This window comes from Plectrocnemia conspersa, unplaced genomic scaffold (genome assembly GCF_051122295.1).
Source record: "Plectrocnemia conspersa isolate PC_06_02 unplaced genomic scaffold, ASM5112229v1 ptg000005l, whole genome shotgun sequence".
Lineage (NCBI taxonomy): Eukaryota > Metazoa > Arthropoda > Insecta > Trichoptera > Polycentropodidae > Plectrocnemia > Plectrocnemia conspersa.
The window spans coordinates 2,235,879-2,257,906 of record NW_028277169.1 but is presented as its reverse complement, the minus strand read 5'-3'; the positions used below and the strand labels follow the sequence as shown (position 1 = coordinate 2,257,906).

General features: G+C 31.7%; 1 protein-coding gene across 1 annotated transcript; it reads left to right on the top strand.

The window, feature by feature from the left end:
* The first annotated feature begins 5,156 nt into the window (after window positions 1-5,156).
* LOC148234660 (uncharacterized) lies at window positions 5,157-9,598 on the top strand. Its single transcript, XM_088185643.1, has 2 exons — window positions 5,157-5,286; window positions 8,847-9,598. The coding sequence occupies exon 2, from the start codon at window positions 8,852-8,854 to the stop codon at window positions 9,587-9,589; it is 738 nt and encodes a 245-aa protein (XP_088041769.1). The 5' UTR covers window positions 5,157-5,286; window positions 8,847-8,851; the 3' UTR covers window positions 9,590-9,598.
* Window positions 9,599-22,028: the final 12,430 nt, after the last annotated feature.

Genomic DNA, 22,028 nt, shown 5'->3' with positions numbered 1-22,028 from the left:
TACGTGCCATATGCTTCTCCAGGAATCACTAACAGGTTTCGATAAAAATTCTGACTCACCTTTTAGTATAGATCATCAAAAATTTCTTCCCCTGAAATAGTTGTCATTCCTTATTTTGTCAAAGAAATAAACATAAAATGGAGAATGATAAGTACCGCGAGATATAAATAGATGCTTACATTTCAGATAGACAACGAGTTTTTTTGCCACAAAGAAGGAATATCTTCTTTAATATGCAAACTTATTTTCTATTTTCAGACGTAGCAGTAAGTTCGGAAAGCTATTTATTGTGTCATTATATTTAACTACCTTTAAACCTTACAAATTAGAAGAAATAAACAAACAGAAAAATATTTGAACATTTTTTAACAACAATAATAGTCTTTAGAAGTGACGAAAAACGAGGATGACGATAATGATCCGGAAATTGAATTTGGGAGACCAAAAGAAGAGGACGAATACAAAAAAGAGGAATCTCGAGACGTATGCCGACTGGTGATTATATTCAGAGGTGGACCTAGTAGCTTCTGATACCATTCATTAGGCGGTTGTTCAAACAATTACATCAATACAACATGGACTAGGCCTAACCTGTCTAAATAAAAACGCACCTTGCATTTTACCTCAAAGGTGGTGTGGACACGAATGTATTATTTATAAATCATATTTATTACTTATACTGTATTTAAAATATTTAATTTTATTTTATTAATTTAAAACTTTAATTAATATTGTCTCAAAAATTTATCATTTATAAATTAATAATATTTTTATTATATAATTAATTTTGTAGTGTACTAGGCATCAAGCTCTATAGTTCACATAGCGTTATCCTATAAAGTTTATTTGATGATCTATGAATTTTTAATGATCTATAACAGTGATGGCGAAGAAGTCGCTACCACGTCCGTCTTATTCCTGCGGTCAGGACGCCAGCGCTAGAGAACGTTTCTCTTGCACAAGCCATTCAGCTTCTCAACGAGCTTTCTAAAGACAAATATGTTTTCGACGATATATAGCTAAAAAGATATATGGGATAGTGAAAAAACCGAATGCAGTGCAATCGTTTTTTTATATTTAGTGGTATTATATTCCGTCTTTGTGGCAAAAAGCTTTATGGCAATTTAAAATGTAAGAATTTATTCATAACCCACGGTACTTTAAAATCATTCTCCGTTTCGTGCTTTTCTCTAGTCAAAATATGGAATAGTTAACATTTCAGGGGACTAATTTTTCGATGATCTATACTAAAAATAAGTAAGATTAATATCGAAACCTGTAAATGATTGCTGAAAAAGTATATGACACGTTAGGCACGCATCGAAGATAACAACTTCTCAAAACACTTTTCATGCGTGCCAAATTGATACCAAATGGTCACGTAGCAAACGTTTTATTGATAGTTTTTAGAGCATTTTTTCACGTTTACCTACGATATATAGCACTCTCGGTTGCTATAAAAAGCGAAGTCAAACCTTAGAAGTCATCAATCTGCTCTCTCCTCTTCGACGAAGATGGCGTTCAAAGCAGCTCTCTACGGACTCCTCGCCCTTTTAGTGATCCAAGTAAGACCTAATTTTTTTTACAAAAAAATATTGGTTTATTGAAATAAAATATTAATTTGCAATATGTAATTACAGGGAGGTCTCTCGGCATGCGTTGACCGATGCCCGAAAACGGAACCTCGGTGTTGCTGTAAACCACCCCCAGCCTGCACTACTCCAACCCCTATTTGCTGTGAACCACCTCCACCACCACCCTGCACTACACAATCCCCAGTATGCTGTGAACCACCCCCACCACCACCTTGCACTACTCCATCTCCAGTATGCTGTGAACCACCTCCACCACCACCCTGCACTACTCCATCTCCAGTATGCTGTGAACCACCTCCACCACCACCCTGCACTACTCCATCTCCAGTATGCTGTGAACCACCTCCACCACCACCCTGCACAACTCCTACACCAGTGTGCTGTGAACCACCCCCACCACCGCCCTGTTCTACTCCTGCCCCAGTATGCTGTGAACCACCTCCGCCACCAGTATGCTGTGAACCACCCCCACCACCACCCTGCACTACTCCATCACCAGTATGCTGTGAACCACCCCCGCCACCAATATGCTGCGTGCCGCCAAAAATCTGTTGCGTGCCTCCACCATCGTCATGCGAGTGAACACAATCGCCGCCTCTCTTCGTCACCCACTTTTTTCTAAAATAACGCGCAAATACACCAAATAACCATAATCAAGCAATAATATATTCTGTATATCATTTTTGGACAAAACATTTTTTTTGTTTAATGAATATATTTGTTTTTAAATATATCAATTAAATTATTATGACGAACATATTACTATACCAAAATACAAGATTTAAATTCAGTGCTATTATGTTTTGATGTTTATTTGAAAGTTAAGCGATGGTCTCGGTTTCGTAACTTTCAGGTAAACACAATCATTTGTATAGCGGCCCTAACGGGACAGAGTCTCTAAACTGGACGAGTCGAAGTGCAATATCTGAAAGATAGTACCGACTGTTCAGGAGAGGGCTGGGGAGAGGTTTTAGCCGGTAGGTCGCTGTTAGCAGCGGAATCCGGCACTATCACCAGCAAACTGGAGGCTGGTGGTGTCTTTCGAAGATTTCCTCTCCTCACAACAAAAAAAAAAAAAAAAAACTAACTAGTCCAATTCAGCCCCATCAATGAAGCGCGCACTCGTTTATATATTATAGTATAAACGGGTGCGCGCTTCCGCTCACAGCGCTATACAATATTTTGATAACGGTTAATCATCCTCAGAATGAAGTATACCAAACTTGTATAAAATTTTATTCTCTACAAGTTTTGTAAAATGACGTGCAACTGATAGGAAGTGAGATATTAAAAATATCTTGACTAGCTTATCTTGACATTCGATCTTATGAGACTTTTCAGCTCACCTAAGGAACGACAAAATAAGGGTCTGTGCAAAATTTTAGCTTTCTATCTTTCATTCCATGGTTAAATCCTTATTTGACTGGACAAATTCGTTTTCCAATCGTTGAATTAACCTTGCATTAGTCGTTCTTCTTTAAATATATTTCAATATATATCAATTGAAGGAAAAATTTGCGAATTTATTAATTTAATTTTCGATTGAATATAAAATTGTTTATTCGGTAAAAAATATTTATTCGTTTGTTTAATTTTTTCCATAGCGTAAATTTATTGATATACAATTATATTTTCAAGTGTCTAAAAAATTAACGTCCGAACTGAAAGGGGGTGTACTGTTGGCGAATTCGCAAAAGACTTAGGTTAGACTAACCGTTAGAGCGTCTTGGTGACGTCATGCGGGCCTGCGTCACTCGTAGGGCTTCTGGACCCGACTCGACCCGACCCGGACCCGGTCGGGTAATGACCTTAAAACCCGGCCCCGAAACCCGGGGTCAACACAGCCGGGTTCGGGTCCGGGTATCCTTTTATTTTATATATTAATTTTAATTTGTAATAAAGTTCCGTTAGTTTAAATTTTGCGCGGCGAGCTTAGGCGAGCATTGAAGAAGTAACCTTGTAAACAATCGTAAAAAAAGTGGTATCGGTAAGTCGTTTTGAACCTTAATTTTATTACTTCCTTCGTGCGTTATTGTATTAGTGTTATATACTCTGATTTTGAATCTATGAATTCATATAATTATATAATTCAATAAGATTACGACGCAATTGCAATGCTGCAACGTTATTAGTTCATCGCCCTAAAAATCGTGTTATATGAACGTTGTTTATACTAAAGCAATTAGAGCAAACAAGGGATCTATTCAGTATCATTCGTTTGAACGAAACGATAAATCGATGGGACACTTGAAACTGGAAACAGTATTACACTTGTTTTCTTTGTCACAAAGTAATTATTATATTTTTATAATGTATATTTTTTAAATAATCTAGGTATAAAAGCTGTGTACTAGTATAAATTATTTTTCTTTTTTTCATACATATTATTATTTTCAATAAACATTTTAAACCGTTTTTCGTATATTTATACTATAATAATTTTTATTCAACTATTATTGGAATTGGGTCTAATTGTCACATGCTACACAATGCCGTCGCCGTCGCAGTTGGAACGCTCGTTACAGTGCGTTCCCATTGCGACGTTGCCGACACAATTTTATTGCTTTTGACGTGAATTTTTGCATTCCGGGAAGTGATAATTGTATTTGCGCTCTCCTATTGATCAAAATTCGGTTTGAATATATTTTGATAAGCCCTATTATATTAGAAGTCCATAGTAATAAGGAGTAAAATGCAGACAAAATATGCAGCAATCTGTCCGTACTTATTCTTCCAATTATTTCCCCCTGAGAGATGAGTTGGCTTAGTTTGTATTTTTGAATGAAAGTTCTAAAACTATAATTGGTTTTAGAACTTTCATTAGGTTAGGTTTGGGTTTGAACAGCATTATAGCGTCTATCAGTTAAATTATATTTTCGTTAGTCATAATATATTTCTTCTGGTGAAAATATATTTGGACTTTACTAGTAAAAATATTACTATACCAAAAAATAGTTGATAATTTAATTCAGATTCATTATTTGAACTCGGTTTTTACTTTTTTAAGGCATATATTCTTGCTATGATTTTTTCCAGAGAAAATGCGCGCAAAAATATCAACCGCGGTGAAAGGGTTAAAAGAGAAAGTGAGACAATCTATCCTGTATTCCAACCTAAAACATCTCAGCATCCCAAAATGTAAAAAATTCCGAAATGATATTTTTTAGTTGTCTTGCTTTAGAATGTCATAATGTAAGCCTAGTTATGAACGTTCTGATTTTGGCCCTAACATTTACCAAACAACAACGTTTTTCTACATAAATATGTTTTAAAGTTTGAACCTTCATTTTTTGTCACCGTAAGCATGTTTATTTTCCAATCTGTTCACATTGAATAATACATGATGTAAATACTAAGTTTTAAATTTTAAACCGCATTTATGTAGCTGCTCATTGTAGCAAAAAGTTATTGGCCACTTTCACAGACGTTAGAACCAAAAGCCAGAGAAAATGTTTAAAACAATTTGGTTTATTCGCTTGGCACCGATATAATTAGCAAGTATCAAAATGTGTTTTATTTAAATGAAAAGCTTTATTTAAAAAAAATGTGGGGCGCGTTTGACCTGCCCGACTTAATGAAGTTAGCGTTGACTTTGGACCAAAAAAAAGATTCCTGTGTCAGCGCACGAGCTGCGGGCAGAGACCGCTGGACGCTTGCATAGGGTGCACTGCGCAGCTCCGAGAGCGAAAACGTGAGTTTTTAAAATAATATAATTAGTTTTTCATTAAAAAAAACCGTATTTTAATTTTTCTTAATTTTACTAATCAAAGCGACTCGTTTGTTCGGGCGGTAATTTTGTGATTACACAATTTTTTTAAATTTTACTCATCATCGAAAGTTCAATACGTTGGTCGACGAAATTAAAAGCCGCAATTAACGTAATACTTTTCACTAATATTTTAGATAATACATAAATGTAGACTTTTAGATAATATACATACGCTTATTATCATTTGAGTAATCTCCTTTATACATGTTTCTCATTTCAACTTTAACCTTTTACAAATCAAATTAAACCTTTTTTATTTCAAATTAAATCCAAATCCTTTTCAATTCAAATTAAATATTTTTTATTTCTAATTAAACCGTTTAAAAATTAAATTGAACAATTGGATGTTAGATGAAAGGTTATACACTCTAAATTATATAGTGTATTTTTAAGTACATAAGATGCTGTCAGTGCGGAGACCTGATAGTAGATTATTGCATAAATTATCAGAAAAAAATATCGAAAAAGAATAGTTAGTTATTACCATACCCCAGGAAGTGCGTGAGCTTGTTGAACACACAAATAGGGTTTCCTCCTTTTTAAAACTTGTCGATTCCGGGTCCAATATTTTAGAAACTCGGTCCTGGTCCAAGATCATTTTTTTTAAATGCGAATTTTACAATTTTAAAAGATTTATCATTACATAGAGTTTACAAGTTATGTTGTGTTTCGGCCTTTAGCCAGGAATCAATCGGTTCAAAAATCTAATTATAGTGTTGTTATGGTGTACTTTGTCTGGGATATGCATAAACCCTTTTAGAGGTTATATGTATATGAACGAATGAATCATCGAGGCGTACAATAAAAACCTATTTCAGACGCGCACTCGTTGGTAGAATATTTCACGCTATTTATTTTATTCTCGTTTTTTATAATTAAAACAATTTAAATGTAATAATGCATATTGATTTTTATAAAAAATATTTAATTTTTAAAACTTGAAATTCTAGCTACTTTAACCAGGGGGGTTAGAATCGGGGTTTGAGGGCATTATCCGGCGGGTTTAGTTTTGAACCAGCATACTTATTTTTAAATTAAGACATTGCGATTACCCCTTTTCATAATGCTGTAACTACTAATTAACATACTTATATAAATAGCGAAATTTACTTTCTTCGTCAGCATTCCGTCAAATAATTTCAAATTGCCGCAATTTTTTAACAATACAAATCATACTGTAATTTTTATACTACCGTATTCGCCAATAATGAATTCGATTGAAAGATTCTTTTTAAAAATTAGATTTTCTGCTAGTAATTTGCTGGCGGATACACCAAATCGATTAAATTTGGTGGACAATATAAACGAGTTTGTAGCCACTGCTATTCGGCAAATTGTAATAAATGTCATATGAGCATGTATTTGAAATTACCTGCAGCTGCTGCAAAAGAAGCTACAAATTGTGATTATGTACACGTGAATGAATTTATCCAATTGTTTAATTTAATTTTTAAAAGGTCTAAATTTAATTGAAAAATGTTTAATTTGAAATGAAAAACATGTATTATATAAATGTTGAATGGATACTTATTACACCCATACCTCGCTTTACGGCCTAGATACGTTCCACGAAACTTGGCCGAAAAGCCGTATAACGAATCAATTATTCTAATACAAATTCATACAAATTCAATGGGATCGGTTCCAAATTTGTTAAATATGTAACATGGTTTATCATTTAAAATTCATTTTATCTTTTTTTTCATTTAAATCTAAAATACATACATTTGTACATAAAATAATAACAGACTCCAAAAACCAACAATAATCCATAAACAAAAATGAAACAACTTCATGTTACATAAAATATGTGTATGAATACATACATATTTATTTTTAAAATGGCTTTAATCTGAAGACGATGAAGAAATGGTAACGTGCAGATCACTGTCGTTCTCATTTTTCGCTGGTAAGGATGGGCTATGCTTAAAAAAATTGTCCAACGTTGTTTGTCTTGCCTTTTTGTCTCTTTCGTTCTTCAGTGATTAATAACAGCTAATGGCTGAATTAATTCCTCGAGAAACTTTAGCGCTACGTTCGACGTCAGGATCGTTTTCAAGGAAGATGTTTATTCTTTGTTCGAAATAGGAAAAAGCTTTTGACAATTTTTTTGATGTTAGCTGTTTGAATACAACAGGCTCTGTCTCTTCATCAAATTCCGGTTCCGCTTGCAACTGAATGAGTTCCTTATATGAAAGGGGTTCCCTATCAACTTCAAGTAGATCAAGCACATCACGTTCGTTCAAACCTTCAAAGCCGAGATCATGTGCTAGATCCAAAATATTTTGCCTAATTTCAGGAAGGCAATTAACTTCTGCATCTGTACTTTTTACAAATTCTGGCCATATTTTTTTCCAAACATGGTTCATTGGTGTTAATTTTAATTCCTTCCATGATTTACTGATGCTGTCAACAGCATCCTTGATGTTATAGTTTTTCCAAAATGTTTTAATTGAAGATTTACCATCGGTTTCCCTTATAAGTTGTCGGAAAGTTAAATAGTAAAATTTAAAAATTAAATCTATTTTTAAATTTTTTAAAAAATCGACATCGAAAAAAAGTTTTTTTGCCGTTATAGCGAAACATTTTAGGCCGTAAATCGAAAACGTGCCTTAATTGAAGAGGGCCGTTATAGCGAAAGGCCGTATAGCGAGGTATGGGTGTATTATTACGTTTAAATGAAATTCTCTAGAATATGTTTGAAAAAGAATCTTTCTAAATTTTGCGTAGTTTGCGTCGGTCTAACATACCACTTTATAAAATAATTTTAAAATTTTCAATCTTATTGTAGTAGATAATATATCGACGACATGTTCAGAAACCAGATTGTTATGAACATTTGTTCTGATTTTGAGCCTAACGTCTGTGAAATTGGCCAGCAATGTTTTGCTAAATAAATATGTTTTAAAATATACTTAGATTTCTATCACCGTACTAGTGTTTATTCCTCAAATATCGCTTAAAAATCGCAATTAATGACGTTTCAAATTTTAAAACGTATTTATGTAGCAAAAAGTTGTTGGCCATTTTCGCAGACGTTAGGGCCAAAAGCAGAACAAATGTTCGTAAGCATTGATTTTTAAGCGTAGCACCAATATAATTAACAAGCAGCTAGATAAATATTCGATACTTTCAGTGTCAATTAGAATAATTTTCAACACATGCTTATTTGTGTTTTTCAATTTTAAATTACTATTTTTTAATAATTTTTCACACGTGCACCGAATGTACGTCGCGGATTTTTTATGCTCCGCAAGGGAAAGGATTAAAACGGTAATTTTTCACATACATGACTAATCAATATTTATTTAGTTACTATAGCCAATTGTCTAATTTATAATTTTTTACAAAGTCTATTTAAACTATTTTATAAAAATGAAGAAAGAGAACATTTTATTTTAAATTTTTAATTTCGAATACACTAATAAAGTAGTTCGTTGTTCTTAATGCTTATTATATGTTTGTATTCTTTTATCACTCAGTGACAATGACGAGACACCCGATCGAGTTTGCAGAGGCATCTTACGAAAAGAAACATTTCAATATAGCCGAGCTTTACGCAATATTTGCAAAGCATTGTAAAGATTTCGGCGAAGAGTTGGGACCTGACGACGCTTCGAAAGCGTTAGCTTTCAGCGGATATATACTTTTCCCTAAAAGCGGTCCCCTGCTTAACGCTACCGCTGGTAGATATTGTAGATTTGAAAACCTAAATGGACATACGATTTATGTGGTAACTAACAAAAATCAATATATAGTCGATACTCCTACGTATCTCGTCATCAACTTAGATCATGCAGGACTGATTGCGATTGAGCCCTTCCTAAGGGTCGCGAGAATGTACGCGGTGAAACCTAACCCCGAATTCTATATGACGCGTTCGGCGAGTGCCATATTTTCGAATAGAGATATTCCAGCGCTAGCGGAAATCCTAGGAAAGAGCGCGGTAGAAACGCTGGTTACAATAAATGCGTCTTGCCAACACCTAGGACAATACCTCCCTAATTCCGACGCCACCGTTGCAGCCGTAGCGATAGACTACACTACTGAACACATCCAAGACGACCAAACGAGGGAGAAGATGCGCAAAAAGCTGAAGCAAAAATATGTTGATTTAAAAGGTTATATAGATTATAACATGTATTGTCAGATTAAACCGTACGCAACCGGCGGCGTGCCGATTGAACTTTGTGATGAGATAAAAATTGAGATCAAGGAAGAGTAGAACCAAAAAGAGAGAAGAGGGAAAATAATAATATTTATTGAAATATATAAATTTACAATTTATATATTTCAATAAACATTATTATATTTTTTGAAATGAAATAAATTCAAAACAAAATTACAAAAACTAAAAAACACGAGATTCATTTTTTTGTATTATAAATTTCCCATTTTGACAATTACGCAAAATCTTTCTATTGTGTAAAAATAATCAATGCACTTGCATTACAATAAAAATTTCGTGATTTTTATTTTTTATCTTATATTTTTACTAATGATTGTTTTTTTATATATAAAATCATTACTTATTAGCGTATTCACTATTCATTGTTACTGATAAATAATTTTTAGAATTAATGTTTTCATACTGTAGCGTTAGCTGAGTCTATTATTATTATATATTATTTACTAATTCACATTTTATTGATAATAAACTTAGATTTGATGTCTTAGATTTGAGTCGTTATAAAAAATTAAATTGAAAATCCGTCAGTTAACGACATTTTAGTTATTAAGAAATATATTTGTAGTTGCGTAAATGTAATTAAATAAACATATGATAGATTAAAAACTGCCTTTAATTTAAATTTTTGTTTAAATTAAACATTAGTGAGTTCTATGTATCTGAAAAACAAAAAAAATCGATCCACACTAAACGATAGATGTATCCCATTTTGGTACCCGACGGCAGTAAGAAAAATATTGCTGAGGAACGGAGACGCTCTAACAGAGTTTATTTTGTGAATTCGCATATTTCTTCAACATAAGACATTATAATGACATAAAAACATTGCTTAAATTAAAATATATTGAGTAGGATTAACAAAATTGTGTTTTATTTGCTGCCACACCTCTAAATTTATTTATTTATTTATTAATTTATTTATTTAGCTTAATAGCTAATCTTTACACCAAACAACTTTAAGTATATAAACATATATAAAAAATACACAACAGAAAATAAAAATATACACTAATAAGACTTAATATTATAATTTATTTCTATATGTAAGAAGGTGTTTTTTAATTCCATGTAGGAAACCCGTTATATTTTTGCTTTTTCGGATTATTCTTGGAACACTATTATACAAATCAAAACCTCCGTACATAACTCCCCTAGCCGTACTCGTTTTCTTATACTTATCTATCTTTGAATTTTCTCTATTTCTAGTATTATATTTATGTACATCTCTATTTCTTAATAAATACTTATTAAAATATTCTGATAACATATTATTTTCTAACTTATATATAAATACTAAAACATTCATACTCAATATTTCTTGAACATTCAACCATTCTAATCTATCAATCATACTTTTACAATTAGTTAATCTATTTTTATTTAAGATTACTCTCATTGCAACATTTGTTTGTCTAATTTATTTAACATATTTAATAGTGTTGCACAATAATTAAAATGGGGCAATATTATACTATTGTAAATTTGTTTTTTTGTATTTATACTTAATATATTTCTTAATCTAGATAATAAACCTATTTTTCTACTAATTTTTTTTAATATGTAATTACAATGTTCTTTAAAATTTAATTTTGTATCAACAATTACTCCTAAATATTTTATATTATCCACTATTTCTATACTAGAGTTATTTATTACTATTTTGGTACTATTATCTAACACATTTTTATATTTAATAAACATACATTTAGTTTTATTCTCATTTAATTTAAGTACATTATTCTTTAACCATATTTCTAATATACTTAATTCATTATTTAAATTATTTACAATTTCTTTAATGTTATCACCTATTCAATACATTAATGTGTCATCCGCAAATAGATGAATTTTACATTTTTTCACGTTATTAACTATGTCATTAATATACAAAACAAATAACAATGGTCCCAATTTAGACCCTTGTGGTACTCCATAAGACACTAATTTCTCTTCAGAATATACATTATTTATTTTAACTTTTTGTTTTCTTTTATATAAGTAATTATTAAACCATCTTAAAACTATATCACTTATTCCTATACTCTCCAATTTCTTTAACATTATTTTTCTGTCTATTGTTTCGAAGGCTCTCTTGAAATCCAAGAAAACTGCTCCAATTTTTTTTTTTTTTATAAAAGTTTATTTCTTAAATAGACATAGGTAAAATAGCATACAGATATATTAAATGCACAATACTGGTTCATAACCATTTACATTGTTTACAAATTGTTAAGTTATACAATAACATAAAAAGAATAATAAATTATACGAGAGTATACTAAATTAAAGGAAAAATACATAAAACCTTTTACAAATTTAAAAAATCAAAAAAAAAAAAAAAAATTTTGGAAAAGAATGAAGCAGATGAGAAAAAACAAATTATACAAAATACATAATATACAAAATAAAACACATACAAAGGTAAATAAACATGTAGACCTGAAACTGATGACACTGCAATGAGCTTAACTGCATCAAAGCAATATGTGCTTAGGCATTTTATGTTTGTATTTAAATTTAAGTTTTGCTTTGTCGTAATCACCGATTTTTGAAATTAGTGGGTTTGCGTGGTCTCGCGAGATTTTTTTATAGTATTTTTCGGTTTGATAATAACAGTATTCTTTAATGGTAGGAATTAAATGTTTGGTGTGGAGTTTTTTAAGGTTAGTATAAAACGGAGTATTATAAATTATTTTTATGGCTTTATTTTGGATAACTTGAAGTTTATTAAAATTACTATTACACACTGAACAAGCGTAAGTTAAAACAGGTCTGATTAATTGTCTATAGACTAGAATTTTATTTTTTATTGTACGCGCACTTTTTCTATTAAATATTGATTTTAGAGCCGCAATGGCGCCGAGCCCTTTCGACCGGAGTTCAGTTATATGTTTATTGAATTTTAGTCTGGAGTCCAGGTGTATACCCAGGTATTTAACGCTCGCTCTCCATTCAATGTTATGCCCTTGTTCACTTTTAATGGGTGCAGGCAAGGGTTGTCTACGTTTAGTGAATATTATAGCTTCTGTTTTGTCTTGATTAATTTTAATTCTCCATTTCATAAAAACACTTTTTTAAGTTTTTAAGGGATTTTTGAAGTTTGACTGCGATAGGTTTAAGACCATAATAACTAGTAAGGATTGCGGTGTCGTCAGCGTACATTGAGAGTTTAGTATTTTTTAACATTGGAATATCATTAGTATATAGAATGAAGAGAAACGGGCCAAGTATACTTCCTTGAGGAACACCAGCTGGTATTTTACGCGGCGTCGAAAATGTATTATTTAGCGAAACAACATAGCTTCGATTCTTCAGGTAAGACCGTAACATGTGAATAATTTAATAGGGAGTTCCATATTTTAAAAGTTTATACATTAATCCATCATGCCATACTGTATCAAAAGCCTTTTCCATATCTAATAATAAAAGACCAGAACTTTTTAAACTGCTCCAATGATTTTGTTTGTATCCTTAGCCAACAGCCAATCATTTATCACTACTTGTAATGCAGTTTCAGTGGAATGCTTTTCTCTGAATCCCGATTGTTGTTCACATATTATGTTTTGAGAAGTAATAAATTCCTTTAATTGTTTGATTACTACTTCTTCTATTATTTTTTCTATACACGGTCTTTGTCTAAATCTTCATCTAAATCATATACGTCTGATTCTGATTTTTGTTTAGCTAGATTGATTAAATCGTACACTGTCAGCATCATAGAGAAAAGAAATAAATAAAAAGGGCGACACACATTAAAAATCGTAGTGTATGTATTATGGATCACCGACGGAAAAAATGACCTTGTGACGAAGAGGACATTTTGGCGTTTGTAATAAATTTCTTAATTTATATTTTTCTTTATTAATTTACTTGTATCAAAAATTATTATTATATTATTACAGAGATTCTGCTATTCATATCCGTAGAATAAATGGTGCGCTGTTTTACGTGGTGTCTCCAGTAGCCTAATACACGTGTGTTTTGAATATGACAGGTAAATCAAATCAAATTTTAATAATTAATGTCCTTTAAAATGAATTAGCTTACTTAGTAAATATCGCTTGCTTATTTTAGATAAATAATGAATTTTAATATTTACGTATTTATCAGCAACAGCTCTAATTAAAGGCAAATAATGATTTTAAAATTTTAGCAATTTTGATTAAGTAAATATCTTATAAATGTTTCACATTCTTAACGTCATCAGACGGCGATAACAAGCCTCCCCAATTTTTATGATTTATAAAACTATTATTATTGGAATCTAAAAGAAAACAATTATTTTAGATGAATATTTTGCGGGAACTCGCAGTTAAAAAATCTGGTAATAAAATTAAATCGTCAAAATTTGCAAAGAGAATATGCTATAGAAAATATAACAAATTTTAGATGATATTGGATTTTCGGGCTTTTTTAAATGCAAATTCATTAATGACATTATGCATGTGTTATATACTTTAACTAATAATAAAACTAATAAATGTGTTGTTAATATGATACAACGTAATATGATTAAGAAGCAATTATTTTTTTGATCGCAGGAATAGAGTTACATATATGAACGTTTGTTAATTGAGCTTTAATCAGCGTAAACAAGGGATTGTTTTGTTGTATCGTCATTACAAAAAAATGTGAGGAATCGATTTTATTTTGTTATTTGACACCGAGAACGTGCTGTTGTCGTGTAATCCATTAAAATTCGTCACATATAATATGCGTGACATCTTAACAGATATATGAATAAACTTATCAAAACTGCCATGGTTATTTTTTTATAGGATATATCTACATAAATAAGTGATTTTTATTTGAAAATTAAATATTTTTTGTAGAAAATAAATAATAACAATGTCTACCAAGGCACAGCCGCGATATGTTTATCAATTTTCGCTTCTAAATAATAAAATACTTATTGCAAAGTAAGATTAATATAAGACTTGGAGAAAAATCAAGTAAATTGTGATAAATTTACTTGATTTTTTATAGGCGGTAAAATTAGTGACGATTAAAATTATTAGTCAATGAAAACATTATTATTTATAAATTATTACGTACATACGAAAGTATTGCTCCCCACACGTACGATATACATATGTGTTATATACTCTGATTTATAATCTATGTATTCCTAATATTATATAATTCAATAAGATTAAGACGCAATTGCTATGCTGCAACGTAATTTGTTAATCGCCCAAAATCGAGTTATATAAACGTTTGTTTATAGTGAAGCAATTAGAGTGATCGATTATGTATCATGATATTGATTTTTAATTAATCATTACAGGCGGCACTCGACATAATTGGTTCCTGAAAATGTGTGCGAATGTTGAATGTTTGAAAGTTGAGACAAGTAAAAAACAATTGAAATTGTGTGTATTTTAAAATATTTATTTATCAAGTAAATATAATATGTTTCAGAGGCGTTTAAGAGACATGTTTAAGTGGGATTTGCGGGTGTTTCCTTTTAATGCCTGCACTTCACTCTCCGGAAGTAGGCGATGGTTGGCCAAGGACGGAGAATATAATGTGTTAATTCGGATTTACTTCGGTCGAGCTCGGTTCTCCCCGCTCTAAAATCTCTCGGAAGTTCTCCGGGGTTACCGCGAACGGGAGGTAAAGTGGGGGTAATTTAGGTCGACTAGGCCAGCTTCGAGCGCTTCCAAAAATTCCGAAGTCGGATTGTTCTTTCGAGCGCGAGCGGCGAGATACTTCCCCTTTCGCTCTCTCGCGTGTTAAGTGACGAGAGTGAGAGAGATAATGATATGGTTTTTCGCAAACTGAGATAGAACGAGTATCTCGGTTCAATTTCAATATGGGCGTAGGCGCTCTTCACGATCGCTGCACTGTGTGGTATTTGCTCGATCTGGACGGCCAAAATTATTTATCCACTTTAGTTGATTCCATAAGTGCTCTTAGTCAAATATATGATTTTATAAGTGTTGAAAAATACATTATAGAAAAAAAACTTTTTTTTTATTTTTCATGAAATAATTCATGCAATTTTATTTTAATAAGTATTTAAAGTATTTCTTTAATTGTAGGCCCGAGGAAGAGGAATTCCGTATTAAACGGTCGTGCGAATTTCGCCGCGTAGCGTAAAAAAATTGTATATGTCACAAATTTGCTGTTTTTTATTAATAAAAAGTATTTGACTAGCATTTTATCATACTCGGTATCGTGTTTTTTTAAATATGTGTATATTTGGTGATTCTCAACAAATTTTTATTTTATTTTATTAGTACGCGATCCACAATTTGACGTTTACTGATTTTACCACGGTAACCACATTATTAAAAAATTACAATCATTATAAAACTGTATTTTAAATTTGACGTTAACACGTTACCTATTTAAAAAGTTATAATGGTTTAAAAGGTTTAGGTCCTAACTTTCGCGACTAAGCCCCGTCCCATTTTTAAGAATAATGCATTTTTAAGGTATGCATAAAGAGAAAGACCTAAGCTACATATTGTATATAAAATCTAGATTAAAAAGTGGTTGGGAATATAACTAATGAGCTCAAAATTAAAAAAAAAATATAGGAAAAAGTACTAAAAAATGGTACTTATTCAAAATAATATTGTGTGTTTAATATGACAGCTATTGCAAGAAAGAGCTATGAAACGTAGAAACACTTACCTGCTTCATCACAATCAATGGTTTGAATTTTTCACTGTACTCAAATAAAATAATAATAATTGCCCAATGTACGAGTTGCGAAAAAGTATCAGCTTTACAGAGCAACTTTTTTTTTATCCGCGCTTAAATTTTCATAGTCGATTTTAATCGAAATACCACACCGTGCGCAATTTATACATTTTGGGAGCAGTGTGGACGCTACTCGGAAGTCGGCGACCTTGACCATATTCGGTAGACCTTTGGGTTAGGTAACTTCCTGAGAGTGTAGTGCAGGCCTAAAAGTTATCAAGAGTTAACTGTTTTCCACTATTCTTTTTCTTTTCTTCGTATAGTATTTTATAACATGCTATGTCTTTATTGATCGCCCTACGCACTTGAGATATGCCTTCTCCATCGGGATCACAATCTTCCATAATATTTAAAAATTTATCAAGATGTGTGAAGGCTTCATTCATAATTTTCATTGTTAAAGAGTTTTCCAAAATAAACCTGTCTCATCTACATTAAATATTTGGCTAGAGGAATATTCTCCATCTTCAATAATTTTGGATAATTAGGAAATAAATTATTTTGCAGCATCTTTATCCGCATCAGCCGATTCTCCAGTAATTTTTATGTTATGAAAAGAATATCTCATTTTAAAATTGTAAAACCAACCGTTACTTGCTTGAAAAACCGTGATAAAATCTTTTTTTTTAATCTATCCTTCCAATCTTTGTGCAATATAAGAGCATTAGCTTGAATAATTGAAATACTCAGAGGGACATCTTTTTTATATTGTTCATCGATCCATAATGACAAAGATTTTTCTGTTTTTTTTTAGAAACATATCTTTAAAGATTGTGGAAATATATCTGTAATTTCCACAATTTTAACGTATTCCTTAATTATATTTTTATTTTGCAAAATATAACATATCGTGGACCTGTTTGTATCATACGAACGTCCGATTGAAGCAAAAGATACACTGCTATCAGAATGTCTAATAATTTTATATGTCCTTGATTTCTTTTTGTTCGTATCAACACTGAAGTTTTTCCGTTTCTCATCATGTTTATAATTTAAAAAAAAAAAAAATTATTTAAAAAAAATGTTTTTTTTTTAATGTGTGAAATAGCGAATTGTGCGAAAGTCGAGGGCCGCCTGTAGATTTGTTCTGTAATGCTTCATTAAATTTATCGAGTCGACTTGCAATGACGTTGGGTAATTAGTAAGATTATTCATCGCGTCTGTCAAACGGGTGATACAAAAATCAATCCCATATTTACTCTGATTACTTCACCATAAATAAACGTTCATATAACGCGATTCCTGCGATTAACAATTTACGTCGCAGCAAAATAATTGCGTCTTAATCATATTAAATTATATATATTAAGAATACATATATCATAAATCAGAGTTACATATTAACTTTTCCTATATTTTTTTAATCTCATAGAGGAATATCGAAATTGTGACATATAATTGATAAAATCTTTATAACTGATTTACGGACTTTAATTTTATAGTCTGGGGTTTTAATTGATAAAAATTCAACTCCGATTCTCAAACTTTATTTATGTCATTAAATTTTAAATTATTGAGATGCGAATCATATTATTATATACTTTTCCAAAGCTGTAGCATAATCTCTTCGCTTAAACTTACTTTTGAATATGAGCAACTTGACTTTTATGAGATTTTCTGGTGCGTTCGATCAGCACTTTACTCGAAAACGCCCTCGAGTGTTTGACGTGTCATATTTTAAGTGGTTATCTCCTGAGATCATTTCATTGCTAAAACGAAAAAAACGCATTCCATAAGTTATGAAGAGGTTGGGACATCTGTCTGTTATCGAGGAATTAAGGGTGCTTTAAGTGTTTGATAATTTCCTGTCATCGCAATTATTACAAAAGTTACCAAAAACAAATAATTAACGATCCCAAAGCGTTCTGGAAATACATTAACAACTTCGACGATAAAACATTGGACGGTTCATAAAATATTTATGATAGATTTGCGCAATATTTTTGTTCTGTTTTCGAGGAATAACTTTTACCGATATTTTTCTATACAAGGCAACATAATAACTTTCTAAAAATTCACCTATGTAGAAGTTTCTGAAATCAAACGTAAAAACATGTGCACTCATCAATACTCCTATTATACGAATCACCGACAGTAAATAAAATCTTGCTAACTTTTTTTCTTAGAATTGATGTGCGGTAGGTCAAATAATTTCTAGAACACAATCGAATTATTATTGACAAAATCGTTATATTTCGTGTACAAACTTGCGCGAGTTGCACGTGTCATCTGTGAATCTTTGGAATCATGCTATGAAAAAAATGATCAATATCAATTTAATGATGAATATGAAGATGAAGAAGGATTTACAATGGTTTATTCTGAATCTGAAAATATAGTTTTATCTGAAAATCCAAGCATCAACGATATAGTAAATAGAGTCAGAAAATTCGTAGGAGTATTTAAAATATCATCAATTAAAGATGATTCTATTCTACAAAAATATATAAAAAACGAGCATGGAAAAGAACTTTCACTTATATTAGACTGTAAAACCATATGGAACAGTCTTTATTATATGCTGCAATGATTTTTATGTTTAAAAACATGTATACAAAAACTCTAATGCTTCCTTCACACTCTCTGGAAGTAGGCCATGGTTGGGCAAGGACGGAAAATATAATGTGTTAATTCGGGGCTACTTCGGTCGAGCTCGGGTCTGCCCGCTCTAATGTCTCGGCGACCTCGACCATATTCGGTAGACCTTTGGTTCGGTAACTTCCAGAGAGTGTAGAGGAAGCATAATATATATAAAGAATTTTACAAGTATTAAAACATCTAATGCCTGCACTTCACTCTCTGGAAGCTACCGAACCCAAAGGTCTACCGAATATGGTCAAGGTCGCCGACTTCCGAGTAGCGTCCACACTGCCCCCAAAATGTATAAATTGCGCACGGCGTGGTATTTCGATTAAAATCGACTATGAAAATTTAAGCGCAGATAAAAAAAAAAGTTGCTCTGTAAAGCTGATAATTTTTCGCAACTTGTACATTGGGCAATTATTATTATTTTATTTGAGTACAGTGAAAAATTCAAACCATTGATTGTGATAAAGCAGGTAAGTGTTTCTACGTTTCATAGCTCTTTCTTGCAATAGCTGTCATATTAAACACACAATATTATTTTGAATAAGTACCATTTTTTAGTACTTTTTCTTATATTTTTTTTAATTTTGAGTTCATTAGTTATATTTCCCACAACTTTTTAATCTAGATTTTATATTCAATATATAGCTTAGGTCTTTCTCTTTATGATACATATAAAATTGACTGCGGATTTTTGCGGTTTTTAACACATTGCATACCTTAAAAATGCATTAATCTTAAAAATGGGACGGGGCTTAGTCGCGAAAGTTAGGACCTAAACCTTTTAAACCATTATAACTTTTTAAATAGGTAACGTGTTAACGTCAAATTAAAATACAGTTTTGTAATGATTGTAATTTTTAAATAATATGGTTACCGTGTTAAAATCAGTAAACGTCAAATAAAATGAAATAAAAATTTGCTTAGAATCACCAAATATACACATATTTAAAAAAAACGATATCGAGTATAATAAAATGCTAGTCTAATACTTTTTCTTAATAAAAAACAGCAAATTTGTGACATATACAATTTTTTTTTTACGCTACGCGGCGAAATTCGCACGACCGTTTAACACGGAATTCCTCTTCCTCGGGCCTACAATTAAAGAAATATTTTAAATACTTTTTAAAATAAAATTGCATGAATTATTTCATGAAAAATAAAAAAAAAGTTAATTTTTTTAGTTTTTTTAAAAAAAAGTTTTTTTTCTATAATGTATTTTTTAATACTTATAAAATCACATATTTGCCTAAGAGTACTTATGGAATCAACTAAAGTGGAGAAATAGTTTTGGCCGTCCAGATCGGGCAAATACCACACAGTGCAGCGATCGTGAAGAGCGCCTACGCCCATATTGAAATTGAACCGAGATACTCGTTCTATCTCAGTTTGCGAAAAACCATATCATTATCTCTCTCACTCTCGTCACTTAACACGCGAGAGAGCGAAAGGGGAAGTATCTCGCCGCTCGCGCTCGAAAGAACAATCCGACTTCGGAATTTTTGGAAGCGCTCGAAGCTGGCCTAGTCGACCTAAATTACCCCCACATTACCTCTCGTTCGCGGTTACCTCGGAGAACTTCCGAGAGATTTTAGAGCGGGGAGAACCGAGCTCGACCGAAGTAACCCCGAATTAACACATTATATTCTCCGTCCTTGGCCAACCATCGCCTACTTCCGGAGAGAGAAGTGCAGGCATAAAATTAGCAGACGAAGCACTCAGCCGACGCAATTTTTTGAATTCAGTTTCAGACAATTGACCGAGCTTAAGTCTTAAGCAAAGATTTATTAATTTCTCTATGAAAACATGTAGAAAAACAAAGCCGAACAGATTTAAATAATACACTAAAATATTTATTCAACCCTCCATCGTTTAATGACAACAAAACAACTCGTAAAACTATTCAAAAACTTATTGAAAGATTTAGTGAAGAAAAAGATCAAGATATAATCGAAATATCAGAGCCACTAATAACGTCATCAATCGAATTTACTTCAACGCAGTCATCCCACATAAAACCCCATATCAATTTAACAATAAGCAATGAAACAACAGTTACAGGATGACATCTCAAAAAGCTTGATGACATGTGAACTAAAAGTTCGAAATTGCACTAGCCTCATGTCCATTATAAACCAATAAATTATGTTATTTGAAAATGGAGGCTCACGCGGTCATCACCTCGAACTGTCATATAAATATTTAATTATAATACCCCTACCGAGTGTAGAGACTGAACGTGCTTTTTCAGCAGCAGGCTGCCTAGGAACCAAAATCAGGTCAAGGCTAAATTATGAAACGCTTGATGCTTTTATTCAAAATAATGTTTTCCATTAATTGTGTCTATGAATGTACATACAATTGTCAAAAGTTCATTTTTTATCTTCTCAAATAAATATATAAGACTTTAACTTTTTTATTTTTATTATATTATTTTCTATTTTAAGCCCAAGACTAAAATTATACGTACTTTATACATTGTACGTTATAAAAAACAGATGTAAAAATATATTGTATAATTCGTTTTAAATTATTTTTATCGATAAAATAACATGAAAATTATCCCGGGATTGACTAATTGATCAAAATTTTGGTCCGGTATTGGAATCCCTACTTGTTACTGAATGGGGTTGCCGCTAAGCGCACAAAAATAGCGAATACATAACCAGACAATTTTACCCCGCATGCAAAAAGCTTACTGTTACGTAAATGAAATTGATAAGCTTTCAAATATTAAATGTGATTTTTTTCCATACTATTTTTTAATTCACTGACTACTCTTCACAACTCGTATCTCGAGATGTAAAAAGCGTACCTCGTAAGTACCTCGCTCGCTTAACTCCCGTATCGGCCCTGATAAACAAACTGAAACAATGTATTTCTGTATATAAACATACAAGCACACAACGGTATGTAAAAAACCATAAAACCGTGAATGAGCATATTGTTTGATTTTATTATACGCGTTCTGAGTAAGAGGTCAAATACCATCGGCGAGAAATGAATCATAAAAGAACCCGCAGATTAAATAGGGCAGGACTTGTCGTATAACAAAATGTAAAACAGAAATAGATATCGTTTAGAATCGTTGCCAGACTGATGGCGGATTTTGAGCAATATCAAACGGAAAATTAATTCATAAGACCTGTTTCGTAGATCTAAACTACCTAAAAAT